At 42.3% G+C, this 14,266-nt stretch overlaps 1 protein-coding gene across 1 annotated transcript; it reads left to right on the forward strand.

The window, feature by feature from the left end:
* The first annotated feature begins 769 nt into the window (after positions 1-769).
* Positions 770-12,594, forward strand: LOC149322856 (protein HTATIP2-like). The gene is made up of 5 exons (XM_089509554.1): positions 770-970; positions 7,184-7,291; positions 8,014-8,151; positions 9,705-9,766; positions 12,387-12,594. Exons 1-5 carry the CDS (start codon positions 770-772, stop codon positions 12,592-12,594), a joined length of 717 nt encoding a protein of 238 aa, XP_089365680.1.
* Positions 12,595-14,266: the final 1,672 nt, after the last annotated feature.

Raw genomic sequence — 14,266 nt, forward strand, 5'->3', positions numbered from 1 at the left:
AAGCTGAAGGCCTTGGCTTCCTTGACTGAGTCTATCCAACTGTGATGTGATCTTCTTCTGTTCCAACTGCTTTCTACATTACCAAGCATTATTGTCTTTTCTAGCAATTCATGTCTTCTCATGATATGTCCAAAGTACAACAATCACAGTTTAGTCCTCTTGGCTTCTGGGGAGAGGAGTAGCTATATCTGATGCAAAAATCATACACAGTCTGGTAATAGGATAATGCTAAATGTATTTTCAGTAGCTGAACACTGAGTCATTCTTTATACTGTGTCCTTGGTATCCACTGGAGTTTGAGACCAGGACCCTCTGTGGATACCAAAAATGCTGGATGTTCAAATCCCATTATATACAATGGCATAGTAAAGGATTTGATTCCGAGCTTGGTCATGAAACCCACTGGGTGACCTTGGGCAAGTTGCATGCTCTCAGCCTCAGGGGAAGGCAATGGCAAACCTCCTCTGAACCAAACCAAGAAAATCCTGTGATAGGTTTGCCTTATGGTTGGCATAAGTCAGAAACTACTTGAGGGTACACAACAACAACAAAGTAAAATGGTGTGCCTTGTATAAAACGGGGTTTGCTTTTTTGAATTTTTGTGTGGTGGGTGGGTGACATTAGCAAGCATTGGATAGTGGAATCCATGTATGCAGAATTTGTGAATACAGAGGGCTGACTATATTGCCAGGTATTATGGGAAGCTTCTCACATGGTGGTTTTCTTACCTCTTTCTATCTTTCTATCACTTCTATCTCCTGTCATCAGAATGGCTGTCCCCAACCCAGAAGAACTAAGAAAACTCCAGGAGAGTTTCCGGAAAAAGAATCAAACCTGTTTCATCTTGGGTGCCTCTGGTGAAACTGGAAAAGATCTTCTAGCAGAGATGTTGAGGCAACAACTGTTCTCCCGGGTGACACTTATTGGTCGAAGGAAGCTTGATTTGGAAGGACCGCTTTACACCAATGTGGTATCAGAGTGATTTTTTAAAATTGCTTTCATTGTTTATTTCATTTGTAGCTCATATTACTTCCCAGCGATTCTTGTCCTGTTCCCCATTTCATAGCAATCTGGTGAGGAAGGGTGGACTAAGAGAGTTTTTGGCGCAAGATAACTCAGTAAGGTTCATGAACAATCCTATCATGAATCTGCTCAAGAATCTGACATCTGTATGTTTCTTCACATGTCTCATTTGTGAGTTTCACAGAATGTAGTAACCAGTGTTGTGTAACATAACATAATTTTAGCTTTCCAGAGTACCATATAACATATAACATGTTACTTTTCTGTAGCTAGTAATAATATTACATTTACTTTTTCTCCCGAGCCAATCATTACTTATTACAGTTGGCCCTCCACTTTCACAGGTTCAGCATTTATGGATTTGATTATTTTGGAGAGCCAGTGTGGTGTAGTCATTTGAGTGTTGGACTAAGACTCTGGAGATCAAGGTTCAGTTCCCTACTTGACCACAACAAACCCCACTGGTTGACCTTGGGCAAGTCACATTCTCTCAGCCTCAGGGGGTGGTCACAGCAACCCCCCTCTGAAGAAAACCCTATGATAGGTTCATCTCAGGGTTGTCATAAGTCAAAAATGACCTGAAGGCATACAACAACAAAGTTTATTTTATTGTATTTTACTTTATGGCCTACTTCCAGCAGAAGTGGAGTGGCAGTGGCTATTTTTAATAAGGGCATAATGCATATGCTTCTCTGCAGAGAGATTGTGGCAGCCATTTTTAATAGGGGCAACATGGGAAAAGAGCATGGAGAGAGCCAATCAGACCTCCTGTGGAAGAGAGTTCCACAGCCTTTGAAGAGCCACAGAGAAGTTCTCTCCCGGGTCCCCACCAACTGCACTTGTGAAGGTGGTGGAATGGAGAGACAGTCTTCCCTTGCAGATCATAAAGCACATGTTGGTTTATATAAACATACACAGTCTTTCAAATAACCTGGATCCAAGCGATGTAGAGCTCTAAAGCTCAAAACCTGCACTTTCAAGTCTGCTCAGAAATAGACAGGTAGCCAATGGAGCTGTTTCCATGGGAAAGTCCCATGTTCCTGTACCCAGTCCTGTCAACAGCCTGGCTCAAGCATTTTGGACCCACTGAAGTTTCCACACTGTTTCCAAAGACAGCCTCATGTAGAATGCATTATAGTAGTCCAAATGGGATGTAATCAAGGCATGTCTCACTGTAGCTAGATCTGACTTTTCAAGAAATGAATGGACACAACTGGTGCACTGGATACAGCCAAAACCTGGGCATCCAGCTCAGAACAGAGTCCAAGAGCACACCCAAGCTTGAAACCTAAGCTTTCAAGGGGAGTGTAATTGGAGCACCTCTGTATTGTCTGGATTAAGTTTCAATTTGTTCATCCTCATCCAGTTCATTACTGCCATTGGGCACTGGTTTAGTACAGAAACAGCTTCGTTGGAATCAGGTAGAAAGGACGGATAGAGCTGTGTGCATCAGCATACTGATTGCACTGCACCCCAAAGCTCCAGATGACCTGTTGCATCACTTTCATGTAAATAACAGCATGTGGAACAGAATCAAGCCTTGAGGGACACCACAGGGTAGTAGCCAGTGTGTTGAACAGGCATGCCCTAGCAACACTTTTTCAGTCTGTCTGCTAAACTTTGGTGGAATATATACATTAATCAACAGCAAACATAAGGTAGCAAAATCAATTAAAGAGGTCATAGCAATCTGATCACAATGTGGCAGGCACTTAATAGGGTCTTAAAGCGCTGTAGAAATCAGGATAGTAAGCCCTGCACTTGGTTTTGATTTACACTGGGAGGAATAGCTGGTAAATCAAATATCATATATCCATTACAATCTAGTCCAGATGTACACCATGTCTCTTTGAGAAAGATCGTGTCAAGCTCATTGATTAATTCTATCACATCAAAGTAATTAATCTTAGAGTTCCACCCAGCTATGTTCCAAGACATGCACTTGAGTAGAGAATTTGTAGATGCATATTATTAGATGCTAGGGCAACAGGCTCAAAGCCAAGAGATTGTACAGTTTTAAGTGCTATGACCTGATGCTCATTTAGTCAGACAGTAATTTGCAACTGATTCAGATGTCTCCAAAATGTTATCAAATACAGTACGGCTATTTATTGTATTGACGGGAGGGAGCGTAGAAGGTGTGGTCTTTTGGGGACTGTTTTGTTATTATTTTTTGTGATTTCGTATTTGGAATTCTCTTTGTTGTTACCCGCCTCAATCCTTAAATGGGAGAGGCGGAATACAAACAAACAAACAAACAAACAAATAAATATTATTATTATCCCTCTCAGGGAAGTTATCCTGTTTATGATCTTTGTCTGACTCATTGGGGCAATTTTTTAATGTGTTCATGAGAGACTCCTCCTCAGCAGTGATCGGGTCATTAAACAGGGATGATTGGCCTTTTAATTCAAATGATGCACTGGCTGTTTGCTCTTCATGCCAGAAGTGAATTGGGCTGGGTACTATATCTCCTAGATCAATAAGATTACAATGCATAATATTGGTTACATTACTTTGAAAAGTTAGTCTGGAGGAAGATTTGAATAAAGGGATTGGAGGGACTTTGCTCTGAAAGAATTGAGAAATTAAAAGTCCCCTGTTTAATAGCTGATACCTTGAAAAATGTTTTTTAGCTATGTGTTCATTTAGAAAGGTAACAACAGCTCTTGCATGTTTGTAATTATAAAATAGGTATTTCACTTGAACAATGTCATTGGGAGCGAGGGCCTCACAACTTGCATTTCTTAAGGTGTATAGAAGGTGGTCCTAGCACTCTGCCTGAGATACCATGCCCATTGGTTTGGGATAATTGCTGACGATCAATTTATGCTTCATTAACATCAAGTTCCAGGAATTTTTATTAGAATTATCCTGAAGTATTAGAGAATCTGTCATGGGAAACAGCTTCTTCTCTAAGTAACTTGAACCTTGACATGGGACTTTGTCCCAGGGGTCCTGGGAATCTAATTCTTCAGTGCCATTGTATAGCGGCTGTGGAGAAACAAGCAGATTTTCAAGAGGAAGCTGTTTGTGATCAGACTGAATTACCACTTCATCACTCATTTCCTGGCATTTAACATATTTCTTTATTTTATTATTTATTGAGTTAGTCAGTTTTGTAGAATTTCTTTTGTTATGCTTTAATGTTGCTCTTCTTCCTGGAATTGACTTGATAGTACTTTTACTTTTACTCCAGTCGGTTGGACTGGATGGCCCTTGTGGTCTCTTCCAACTCTACAATTCTATGATTCTACTTTTCTTTGCTGCCTTTAGCTTATCTTATCATGAAGTTTGTTGCCCAATGGGAGTTTCCCTTTTAGTGGGGTGCAATAAAACCACCATTATGACTTATAAATTGTGGTTAAATACAGTGGCATAGTAAAATGGTGTCCCTTATAAAAAATGGAAAATTAAGCTTTGCTATTTGGAATTTATACTTTTTTGGAATATTTTCAAGCCATGGATACTGGGATCCATGGATAAAAAAACCACGGATAAGGAGGGCTAACTGTAATATAAATATTACAAATTTCTTTCTTAGCTTGCAGAAATGTAGCTAATGTAGTTATAATTGCATCAGAATTCGACCTTTTCTTCTGTTTCGATGGCAAAGACTTTGGTGCATGCATTGGGGATATCACGCCTGGATTGTTGCAAATCATTTCTGGTGAGTCTTCCTATTTCCCACTTTACCCCCCTACTCTCTGTGCAATGCTCAGTGGCCAGGATCACCTTTTCTGCCCATTGCTTTGATCTTTCTTTCTTTTCTTTTCTTTTCTTTTCTTTTCTTTTCTTTTCTTTTCTTTCTTTCTTGTGCTTTCTTTTCTTTCTTCTGTGCTCCTTTCCTTTCTTACTCCTCCCTTTATCCCAGGTTTTCCTCTCCATCTTGGGGAAGCTCACCACTTTCCTTCTTAAATATGCAATTTCTCAGCAGCCAATGAAAATTAAAAAGAGCAGGAAGGAGCCAGTGAGAAAACTAAAACTAAACTAAAAACTACTAAAAATGACCTAACCTAAAATACAAGATAATACAAAATATGATACGATAAAAGTAGGGAGAAAGGTAAGATAAAATAAATGATAATTGGCAAAAATACGGAGTTTCAAACAATGCTGCTGCCTCTGCCACCATCTTTTCTCCTACTTCAATGTGATAATCATACACTGATTTTGAAGTGAAGGAATCCAGTGACTTCATGCAATACCAGGGTGATTTTTCTCTGCTGGCAAGTGGGAAAGATCAGCAGTCATTGAAACATATTTTCTTAATTTATTTGGAAAATGTTGCTTTGCTTTTACAAATTCCCAGACAGGGCATTCACAGAGAACATGCTGTCCTGCTTTTCAGACCAACTGGTCCAATGTGACTATCATTGCAAAATCATTGCAATATCAGTGCAATCATTGCCATTCCCATTGCTAGTCATCTCTTATTAAAAGCATAAAGTATGCTTGCAATCAGCTGCCTCCCATCCAACCACTTTGTTGTTCTGCCTTCAAGTCATTTCAGATTTATAGCTTGCAAATATTTATCATGTCTTGTTCTATGTGTTCCTGCCTGAGGCCTCTCACTGGCTATACAAACACAAGTTCAGCTATCAAAGAGGTAATGGCCTTCATCCATATGTGTGATTTCCTCTGTGAACAGAAAAGTTTCTCTGTGTGACTAAGGCCCTTATCACACGTGATGCATCTTAAGAAGCCAGAAGCTGCACCTAAGCTGTGCTCCAGTCCTTAGGACTGGAGTGTGGCTTTGGCACAGCTTCTGGCATCTTAGGATACATACATCATTTAAACAGCATACCTCCAAAGTGATTTGAATCAGCTTTATTTTGGCCTGTCTGAACATGCTGAGGAAATCCAGACGTTGTATTCAATTAACTCAGCAGAGGGGAGAAAAGAGGAAGGAGCAGAATCTTGTCCTTCCCAACTCCACCCCTAACCCGCTTTTCCTGCCAGTCTGCATATCCCCAGAGAGAGAGAGAGAGAGAGCGAAAGAAAGAGGGGAGAGGGAGAAGGAGAGGGAGAGGGAGAGGGAGAGGAACCATTCCCTTCTTTTAGTAGAATGGCACAAGGTGGGAGTATACGATTTGTCTACCCAATTAAAATACTCCTCATATGTATAGACTACCACTTAGTCCATCCCAAAAGCATCTAAAAGAAGCACAAACCTCTCTGCCACTATATCACTTCGGACCTTTTTGAATGCCTGGGAGGAAAAATGGTAGCAGTGCATCCCCTTAGTGTGTCCTCTCAAAGGTGCACCAAGAGGAATTGGACTTTGAAGGATTTGAAGAAGATCCTTGTGTATGTTTGGCCCAGTACAGATTGGCTCAAAGCACCAGCCTGGGGTCAATTTTAGAGCTCGGGAAAGTGGAGTATCTGCATGCTCTTGAGCCCTACTGCACCATCATGGCTCACTCTTGTCCACACGGGGACCGCCATGATGACGTATGTGCGCTGCAGCATATAAACAGCATGACGCCGCATGGACAGCCTCAGTGCATGTGAGGGCGGCAATGGCACCCCGCGCGTGACAAAAAAAGACCCTGCAGGGAGTGCACAGAGATTGCCAGAGCTTACTAGAAAGCCAAAGGGATGTGGCACTTTGCAATAAATAAGTGGAGTCTGGGTTGCAGTTTGGGCACTCGGTCTATAAATGGTTCACCATCACTGCTTTAGGGTGAGCACAAACAGTTATGCCTGCCAGAATTTTGTAAGTTCTTTGGCATAATTGTTCTTTGTTTCATCCTTAATATCCTTTGTTACATGCTCTAAGTTTATCTAAGTTTCCATGAGTCATATCAAAGCCCAAACCTGCCCTTGACTTATACATGAGGTTGACTTATAGCTGAGGATATATAGCAGTTTAAAGCTTCCATTCCTCCTTTTTTAACAAATGTTGTGGTAAATGGAACTTGGCAGGTCCAACTTTAACCATGAAATCCATGGTTGAGGGAATTTACTTTTTCTCAGTGTGAACCACCGTTCAGGGCTTTTGGGATCATCAAGTACAGAAAAGGAGACCTATGTTAAGTTGTCTTGAGGTCAATGGAGGAAAGATAGGCTATAAATATAAGTGATCAATCAATCAATCAATCAATCAATCAATCATGGCTTCTATTCTGTTTTGTCTTTTCTTGTGACCCTCTCCTAGTGTCAAGAAGTTGTTGACTTTGAAAAACTGGATGAATCTGCTGCTGTCTTCCAAGGCCATGATGTGGGCTTCTGCTGCCTGGGGACAACCAGGGCCAAATCTGGAGCAGTAAGATGGCTGATCTAATGGGAAAAGAGAACAATGTGTTTTGGGTAGAATAAACTGAATAAGATAGTAAGACTACAGAAGATCTAGGGAATGTGCAATCCTGTCTATGGACTGAAGTCCCATGATCCTTCATAATTGGCAATCCTAGGTGGGCTTGATGAGAGTTGCAATCCCACAAAATATGGAGGATCACATGTTCCTCAGCCCTGGGATAGGGGGAAGGTGTGGGAAACAGCCATCCTTGAGGTCTAGCGGAATGTGATGACATGACAAATGAGGTCTGTTTTCTTCCCCTGGAGATCTGAGACTTGTGAGGGCAAACTGGAAGTGCTTGGAAGAGGGAGGGAGCAGGCTACCCTTGTTAGCAATTGAAACCAGGTGTTTGAAAGGTGACATTGTTTATTTTATTTTTTGGATGCTTCTCTTTTCATCCAAGGCATCAGGATAGTGTGAGGAGGGTCATTTCATTTGAGGAGCTCACAGCAACCCTGCGACATTAGTTAGACTGGCAGAGAATAAGTTTTATGGCTGGGTAAGATCTGAACCCAGGTCTCCCGAGTCCTACAGTAAATTGTCTGCTAAACTAACTGAATCAACTTATGCTCCACCCAATGAATGAAACCTCTTGAACTATAATCTCTACATATGTTCTGACTCTCTTTGAGGACTTGAAATATAGAAGATTTTCAAAATAACTAAGCACCCTTTCCCCCTACCCACAGGCTGGACTCGTCCGTGTTGACCGTGACTACGTGGTCCACTCAGCAAACCTTGCCAAAGCTGGTGGTTGTCGCCATTTCATCCTAGAATCAGGTGCCTGTGCCGATAAAACAAGCATCCTCTTAATCCGTCGGGTTAAGGTATGTCTGGGAGATGAAATCCTACTCATTCAGATTTGAGATGCTCTGGGGAATGGAGGGACCTCTCATTTCTGAGCTGCTCTTAATTCTGCTCTTTCATGGTCAAGGTCTAGGCTTATGTGCAGAGGCCAGTAGCACTAGCCTTAATTATACTGCCATTCTGGATTATTAGCATCTGTGTTATTACCATTTTTATAGTCATAACCTGCTCTTTCAGTGAGAAGCATAAGGTAACAGCAGCATCCTGCTCCAGGGTGTCACCTGGTGTGGGGGGAGAGGATTCGGGACAGAGCCAAAAGGGCCCACTTCCAACTCCCTGCCTGCATGGCTTTACTTCAGAGTAAAGCTGCATGAGACAGAGACTGGGCAGGATGCCTGGCCCCCCCTCTCTCTGCCACACATAGCTTTACTTTGAAGTAAAGCTGCATGGGACAGGGACTGGGGGGGCACCGAGCCCTCTCCCTCCCTCACTGAAAGGGTATAGTATGGTGCATGCCATGGCGTGCGGCTGGGAAGTGGGAGGCACTCACAAGGTGTCACCCTCCTTCAGTGGTGTCATCCCCTGTACCTCCCACTGACATTACTGTCAGGTAATGCCAGCTGTTCCTTCCTCTTTAATTCTTGAACTGACCCTGGTAGGTAAGTGAAGCAGAGAGTTGATGACTAGTCCAAAGCCATTTAAGAAGGTTCATGATTAAACTAGGATTTCAGACTAGGCAACCTTATTCTAGTTTAACTAGATTTCTCTAAGGAAAAACAATCAGGAATGGGAATGCAAGGAGGTACAACCCTCCAAGGTCCCATGGTGGCTCAAAATGGCCCCACCAAACCCTTGCAGTTGCCAATCCCTGACTTGAAGAAACTAATGAGTTCATGCAAGATTAGGGTCAATTAGGATTAGCAGCAATTAGAAAATCAATGAAAGTTTAAACCACATTGGGTGAAGATCTAATGATTTGAAAATTTAAGTAAACACTTTTTGAATATCTGAGCCATATAGATGAGTGCTTCTAGGTTGGAGGACATGACCCAGATGAGTTGCCCCTTTGCTGAGTTGTGCTGCCATCACAACATCCACCAATGACATGCCTGGTTCATTATGTCCCCTGAACCACTGTGGCAAGAAACCTAAGCTCCTTTGCTCCACTGCATGGTCTCCTTGAATCAGCTTCCTTTTCTGTACCTTGTTAGCTGCAACATCTTGCATTTATATGGGAGAGAATACTCATTGCTGAGGGGCTTCTTGTTTTTGAGGATTTCAGCCTTTGCTGAAGGAGCAGACAGAATCTGTAGATAACGTGGAACTACACAGTGTTTATGTATGTATGTGAGATGTGTGTGTGCTTTCAAGTCATTTCCAACTTATGGTGACCCTAAGGCAAACCTATCATGGGGTTTTCTTGACAAGATTTGTTCAGAGGAGGTTTGCCACTGCCTTCCCCTAAGGCTGAGAGCATGTAACTTGCCCAAGGTCACCAGTGAGGTTAATGGCTGAGTGGGAATCAAACCCTAGTCTCCAGCATTGCTCTCTTCTCCTCACCCACTCCCTACAGGGTGAAGCTGAAGCTGGGGTGACAGCAGCTGGGTTTGACCATTGCACTATATTTCGACCTGCGTAAGTATCAGAAGCATGAATGGAATATGTAGTAGGGATATTTGGGGGGGGGGGGGATTAAAAATATAATGAACCCTCAACTGCTGACTGCTGTATATGGGCCATGAAAGGTTATCAGGCACTTCCCACTGCATGGGACAACACACTGAAGAACTGCACACATAGATAGTGAAGTGAAGATCCAGAGCAACCAGACAGTTTTTAAAATGCATATTAAGATAGATATGCCCCGACTTTGCATCTGAATTGGCTGGATGTTATCTTGTTTGTTCACACCATCACTAGTGTTTGGGCTGGGTGTCATCTGAATGCTGAGAGGATGCCCAGAGAATGAGGGATGCCATTTTATTTGGCCCATGCAGACAGGGCACTAGGTGAACTCTTTCCCTAGTGTGCTGCCAGTTAAGACCTTGAAGTAATGTCTTGGCTTTTGCTTGGAGACATTAATCCAACTCTTCTCCTTGGCTCTTTGGCAATAGAATCCAGAGGACACAGTGTACATGTGGGAAAGTTTCAATGCAAAGCCTAAAGGTGACTCGTTTGGCTTCCAGAAGACATATTGTACGATTACAGTAGTTCAGTTTACAGTAGTCTACCTCTCAGCATGTTTTAGCCACCATTTTGTACAAGGTATAATTGGGCAAGCTGGTAAAACAAGTATTTTTCCTAGTCTGTCATACTTTATATCTAGCAATAATCATGAGTGCACAACCAGGCTCAATACATTATTTTGTGTTTTAAAAGCCAGAGCACAGAGGATATAATTTTGGCTGTGTCCTGCACTATGAATGGTTTTTGTGTTCCTTTTTTCTCTGCCTATCCAAATGAGTTCAGGGTGATGGGGCTGGCAGGTGTGATGAATCTAGATGGCACCCTGATGATACAGATTCATTGAATGACCATCTAAAAAGCTTTGCTCCCCTACATGCCAAGTTCAGTGCTTACTTACACGCCATGTTGGCTCTTCCTGTGAGAGGTTACACTGGGGCACTTCTATTCCAGCAGGGGCTACTTGACACATTTCCTAGCAATGTAGGTGCCACCATTCTCAAAACAGTTGGGAACCAACCTTACTGAGAAGGGTATCTACTGCTGTGTAAAGTGGTTTATTGCCTTATTAAGTGAATGGAGCACTTTGATAGCATGGTGGCACCATTATGATGCCACAGTGGCACTGTGGTAGAGCCTGCCTAAAGGTAAGTATGTATACCTGTGCAAAAAACATGGTCTCATATGTCTTATAGTAAATCCAAGATAATCAAGGAGAGTGTTCATTCCTGTGGACATTCATTCTAAGAAGAAGGAGGGTAGGTGAGTCTGGAACTTGGCATGAAAACTGGCGGTTGAGGTGATATGTAGAGAAGCTACATGTATATGTAGAGGGAAGAGACCAATAATAATAGGCAGAAGATATTTAGAGCAGACATAAACATCTGCTTTGTGGGTCACAATATTCCACCGTGCGTTACAACAATCCTGGTGAATTTTAATAACCCTAACAGAACAAAATTACCTTATTGACAAGTGAATTTCCATATAGATTGGTTGAAGAAATGCTGTTGTAACAGGAAGGACTAGTGTTGCCTCTTTTATGCTTCCAGCAACAGCCCTTTTTTGCAACCAGTGCAATGCCACCACATGTCTTTCTGGTCATTGCAGAAGGAGCAGTTCAGTACCTCTCTTATGTAATGACCAACTGCCTTCCCCAAACTCCACCTTTCATATGTTGTCCCCTTGTGGCACTGCCATTTACTGGTCGGTGGAAAACAGGGAACAGCAGAGATATGTCCAGGCATGTGTTCATAGCAGGACATGAAATGATGAAGGCATCCCCTAGCACCTGCAGAGGATGAAGTCATTGCTGTGCATCCAGCAAGAGGTATATTACTCTCCACTGTCCAGCAAATGTCCATGTTGGAGGAAGGGGGGACATGTGAAAGGTGAGTTTTGGGGTGTGAGAGAGGAGATGGGGTATATCTCTATCTGGATGCCATTCTCTAATACAGGATCTAAGCCACATTCATATGTTGACACATTTGGCACAGTGTCCCAATGAAGTATGGTTGCCACAGGCACTTCTTGCATTATTGTAGATTAATGGTACAATCATCTCAAGTAACACTGAGGATTTATGAGCTGGTTTAAACTCAGGGGCTCAACAGATCAGCTATTAAGGCTGGCCTGGGGCCAGAGTTGGGGCATGGTGTCCACATGATGCATGCCCTGACTCCACCCCCAGGCTGGTGTGACACTGCATGCCATTTCACATGGTGTGCGATGTTATGGCACTCCTCTGGCACTGCATCTACATGATGCAGCACCGAAGAAGCATGGAAAAGCCATGTGCTGGCAGCTATGGTGCCCTTTCCAGGGTACAGAAAGATCAGGGCCGCAGCATGTAGTTGCCATGACCCGATCCAACACTAAAAGGAGCAACTGTGGGCAGTCTGTCAAGCCCCACAGTCTCCACACTGGTCCTTCCTGAATAAGCCTGCTCCACCCTATTGTGCTTCCAGTCTCAAAGGCCATCTTCTTCCCACATGTACCATTTTGAGAAGTATTAAGATTGAAGCCCCTCACAAAGTGCATTGTTCCTCATTCTCTCTCCTCTTACCTACAGGTTGCTGCTGTGTGATCGTCAAGAATCACGGCCTCTTGAGTGGTTAGCCAGGAAAGTCGTAGTCCATGTCTTTCCCAAAGTCTTTTCTGTCCCCACAGTGACAGTGGCCCGGGCAATGTTGAACAGTGTAGTGATACCAGCAAAGGATGGGCAGAAGGTGGAGGTTTTGGACAATGCAACGATACATGTCCTTGGAGAAATAGAATAATCCAGAGCTTTGCTTCCTAGATGACACATTGGTGAAGGATGCCTCATTTTTTTCAAAGCCTTTGTGTTTCCTATTTTTCCCATCCCCAGAAGATATGCTTCCTCAGTCAGTATAGTCATGGCTGTTAAGTTGAAGCTAGTCTGCCATACCACCAGGGCCAATATAAAGCTGCTTTGGGTCACTTTAAAGGTATGCTATTTAAATGCTGCATGCGTCCTAAGAGGCCAGAAGGACTAGAATGCAACTTTGGCACAGCTTCTGGCCTCTTAAGATACGTGTGTCATTTAAACAGCATATCTCCAAAGTGACCCGAAGCAGGTTTATTTTGGCCTGCCTGTTCAGGCCCTTAGAAAAGCCACCTCACTCCATGCAGCTAATTTGAAAAACACTGCCTCTTACCAGAAAGGAAAACCAACTCTTGACTGCCATACAGTGGTCATTTTAAGACTGTTAATCACATTCATCACCCAGAGGAAGCTAGTGTGCTGGTTGTAGGTTTACTTTTCTCTGCATTGTCCTGTGTTGGATCTCTACTTTGTGTCTTCCTTGCTCTATGCAAAACAGACACAAAAATACCTGTTTCTTTGGAGATTATCACACAAGTCTTTAAAACCACTATTAAAGCTATTCAATAGTATCTTTGGGAATTATTATTACACGACATCATCTCCGTCTCATTGCTGCATTGTTAGACTTTCCCTTTTTATTGACAGGAAAAACATGTCAATAAGCTCGCAATCACATTGCAGTCCCATTGGTCATCAGGTGCAAAATTTCCATTAATTGTTTTCTATTTTTTCCTTCTATTTTCCTTCTATTTTTTAAACTGAGATTGAACTTCTTTCATCCCCAGACAGTTTGATGGCTCAACTTGGAATAGTCTGAGATTGAGAAACACAAGTTTTATTCTGGTCACTTCTTGCTCTGAAAGAGTAGGACTGGGGTGTTTTACATTACAGGAAGCTGTATAATGCAAATAGAATTAGCGTCCCGGTAATTAGTGTAAATGTTTGTTTGTTACCATTTGATTGTTCAGGGAATTTGTCAGCACTGGTCCAAAGCACATTGCTGAAAATAATCCAGTTTGAGGCCACTTTAACTGCCCTGGCTCAATGCTAGGGAATTCTGGGAAATGAAGTTTTATGAGACATTTAGCCTTCTCTGTCAGAGAACTCTGGTGCAACAATAAACTACAGTTCCCAGGATTTCCTAGCACTGAGCCTGGGCAATTAAAGCAGTCTTAAACTGGGTTATTTCTGCAGTGTGTCCTGGACCAATATCTCTCTTCCCTATGAGAAGGAGGGATGAACAAGTTTAAAAAATCTTATTCTTTAGGGAAAAGAAAGTTTAAAAGAAGAATCCCACCTGGCTCTTCAGAAACAAAACAAAAATATTGATTTGTTAGCCACACTACTGGTAAGTGTTTTCTGTGGCAGAGGAAGTACATAAAAACTGAAGAATTCTACATTCCCAAAATAATGCTGTCTTATCTGACTCTTGGAGGCCTAATAACTTCTCCTTACATTAATGTCTGTTGTGATGCCTTTAAGACAAACAATCTGCTCTAAATGCCACAAGAACAAACTAAGCAATAATGAGACAAATTTTAATTATTATTTTTAATGCATAGTGGAAATCATCAGCCTTTGTTTAGGAAACAAAATATTTAAAC

Source organism: Sceloporus occidentalis, unplaced genomic scaffold, assembly GCF_023333645.1.
Source record: "Sceloporus occidentalis isolate IW3139 unplaced genomic scaffold, rSceOcc1.0.p SCAF_1, whole genome shotgun sequence".
NCBI lineage: Eukaryota > Metazoa > Chordata > Lepidosauria > Squamata > Phrynosomatidae > Sceloporus > Sceloporus occidentalis.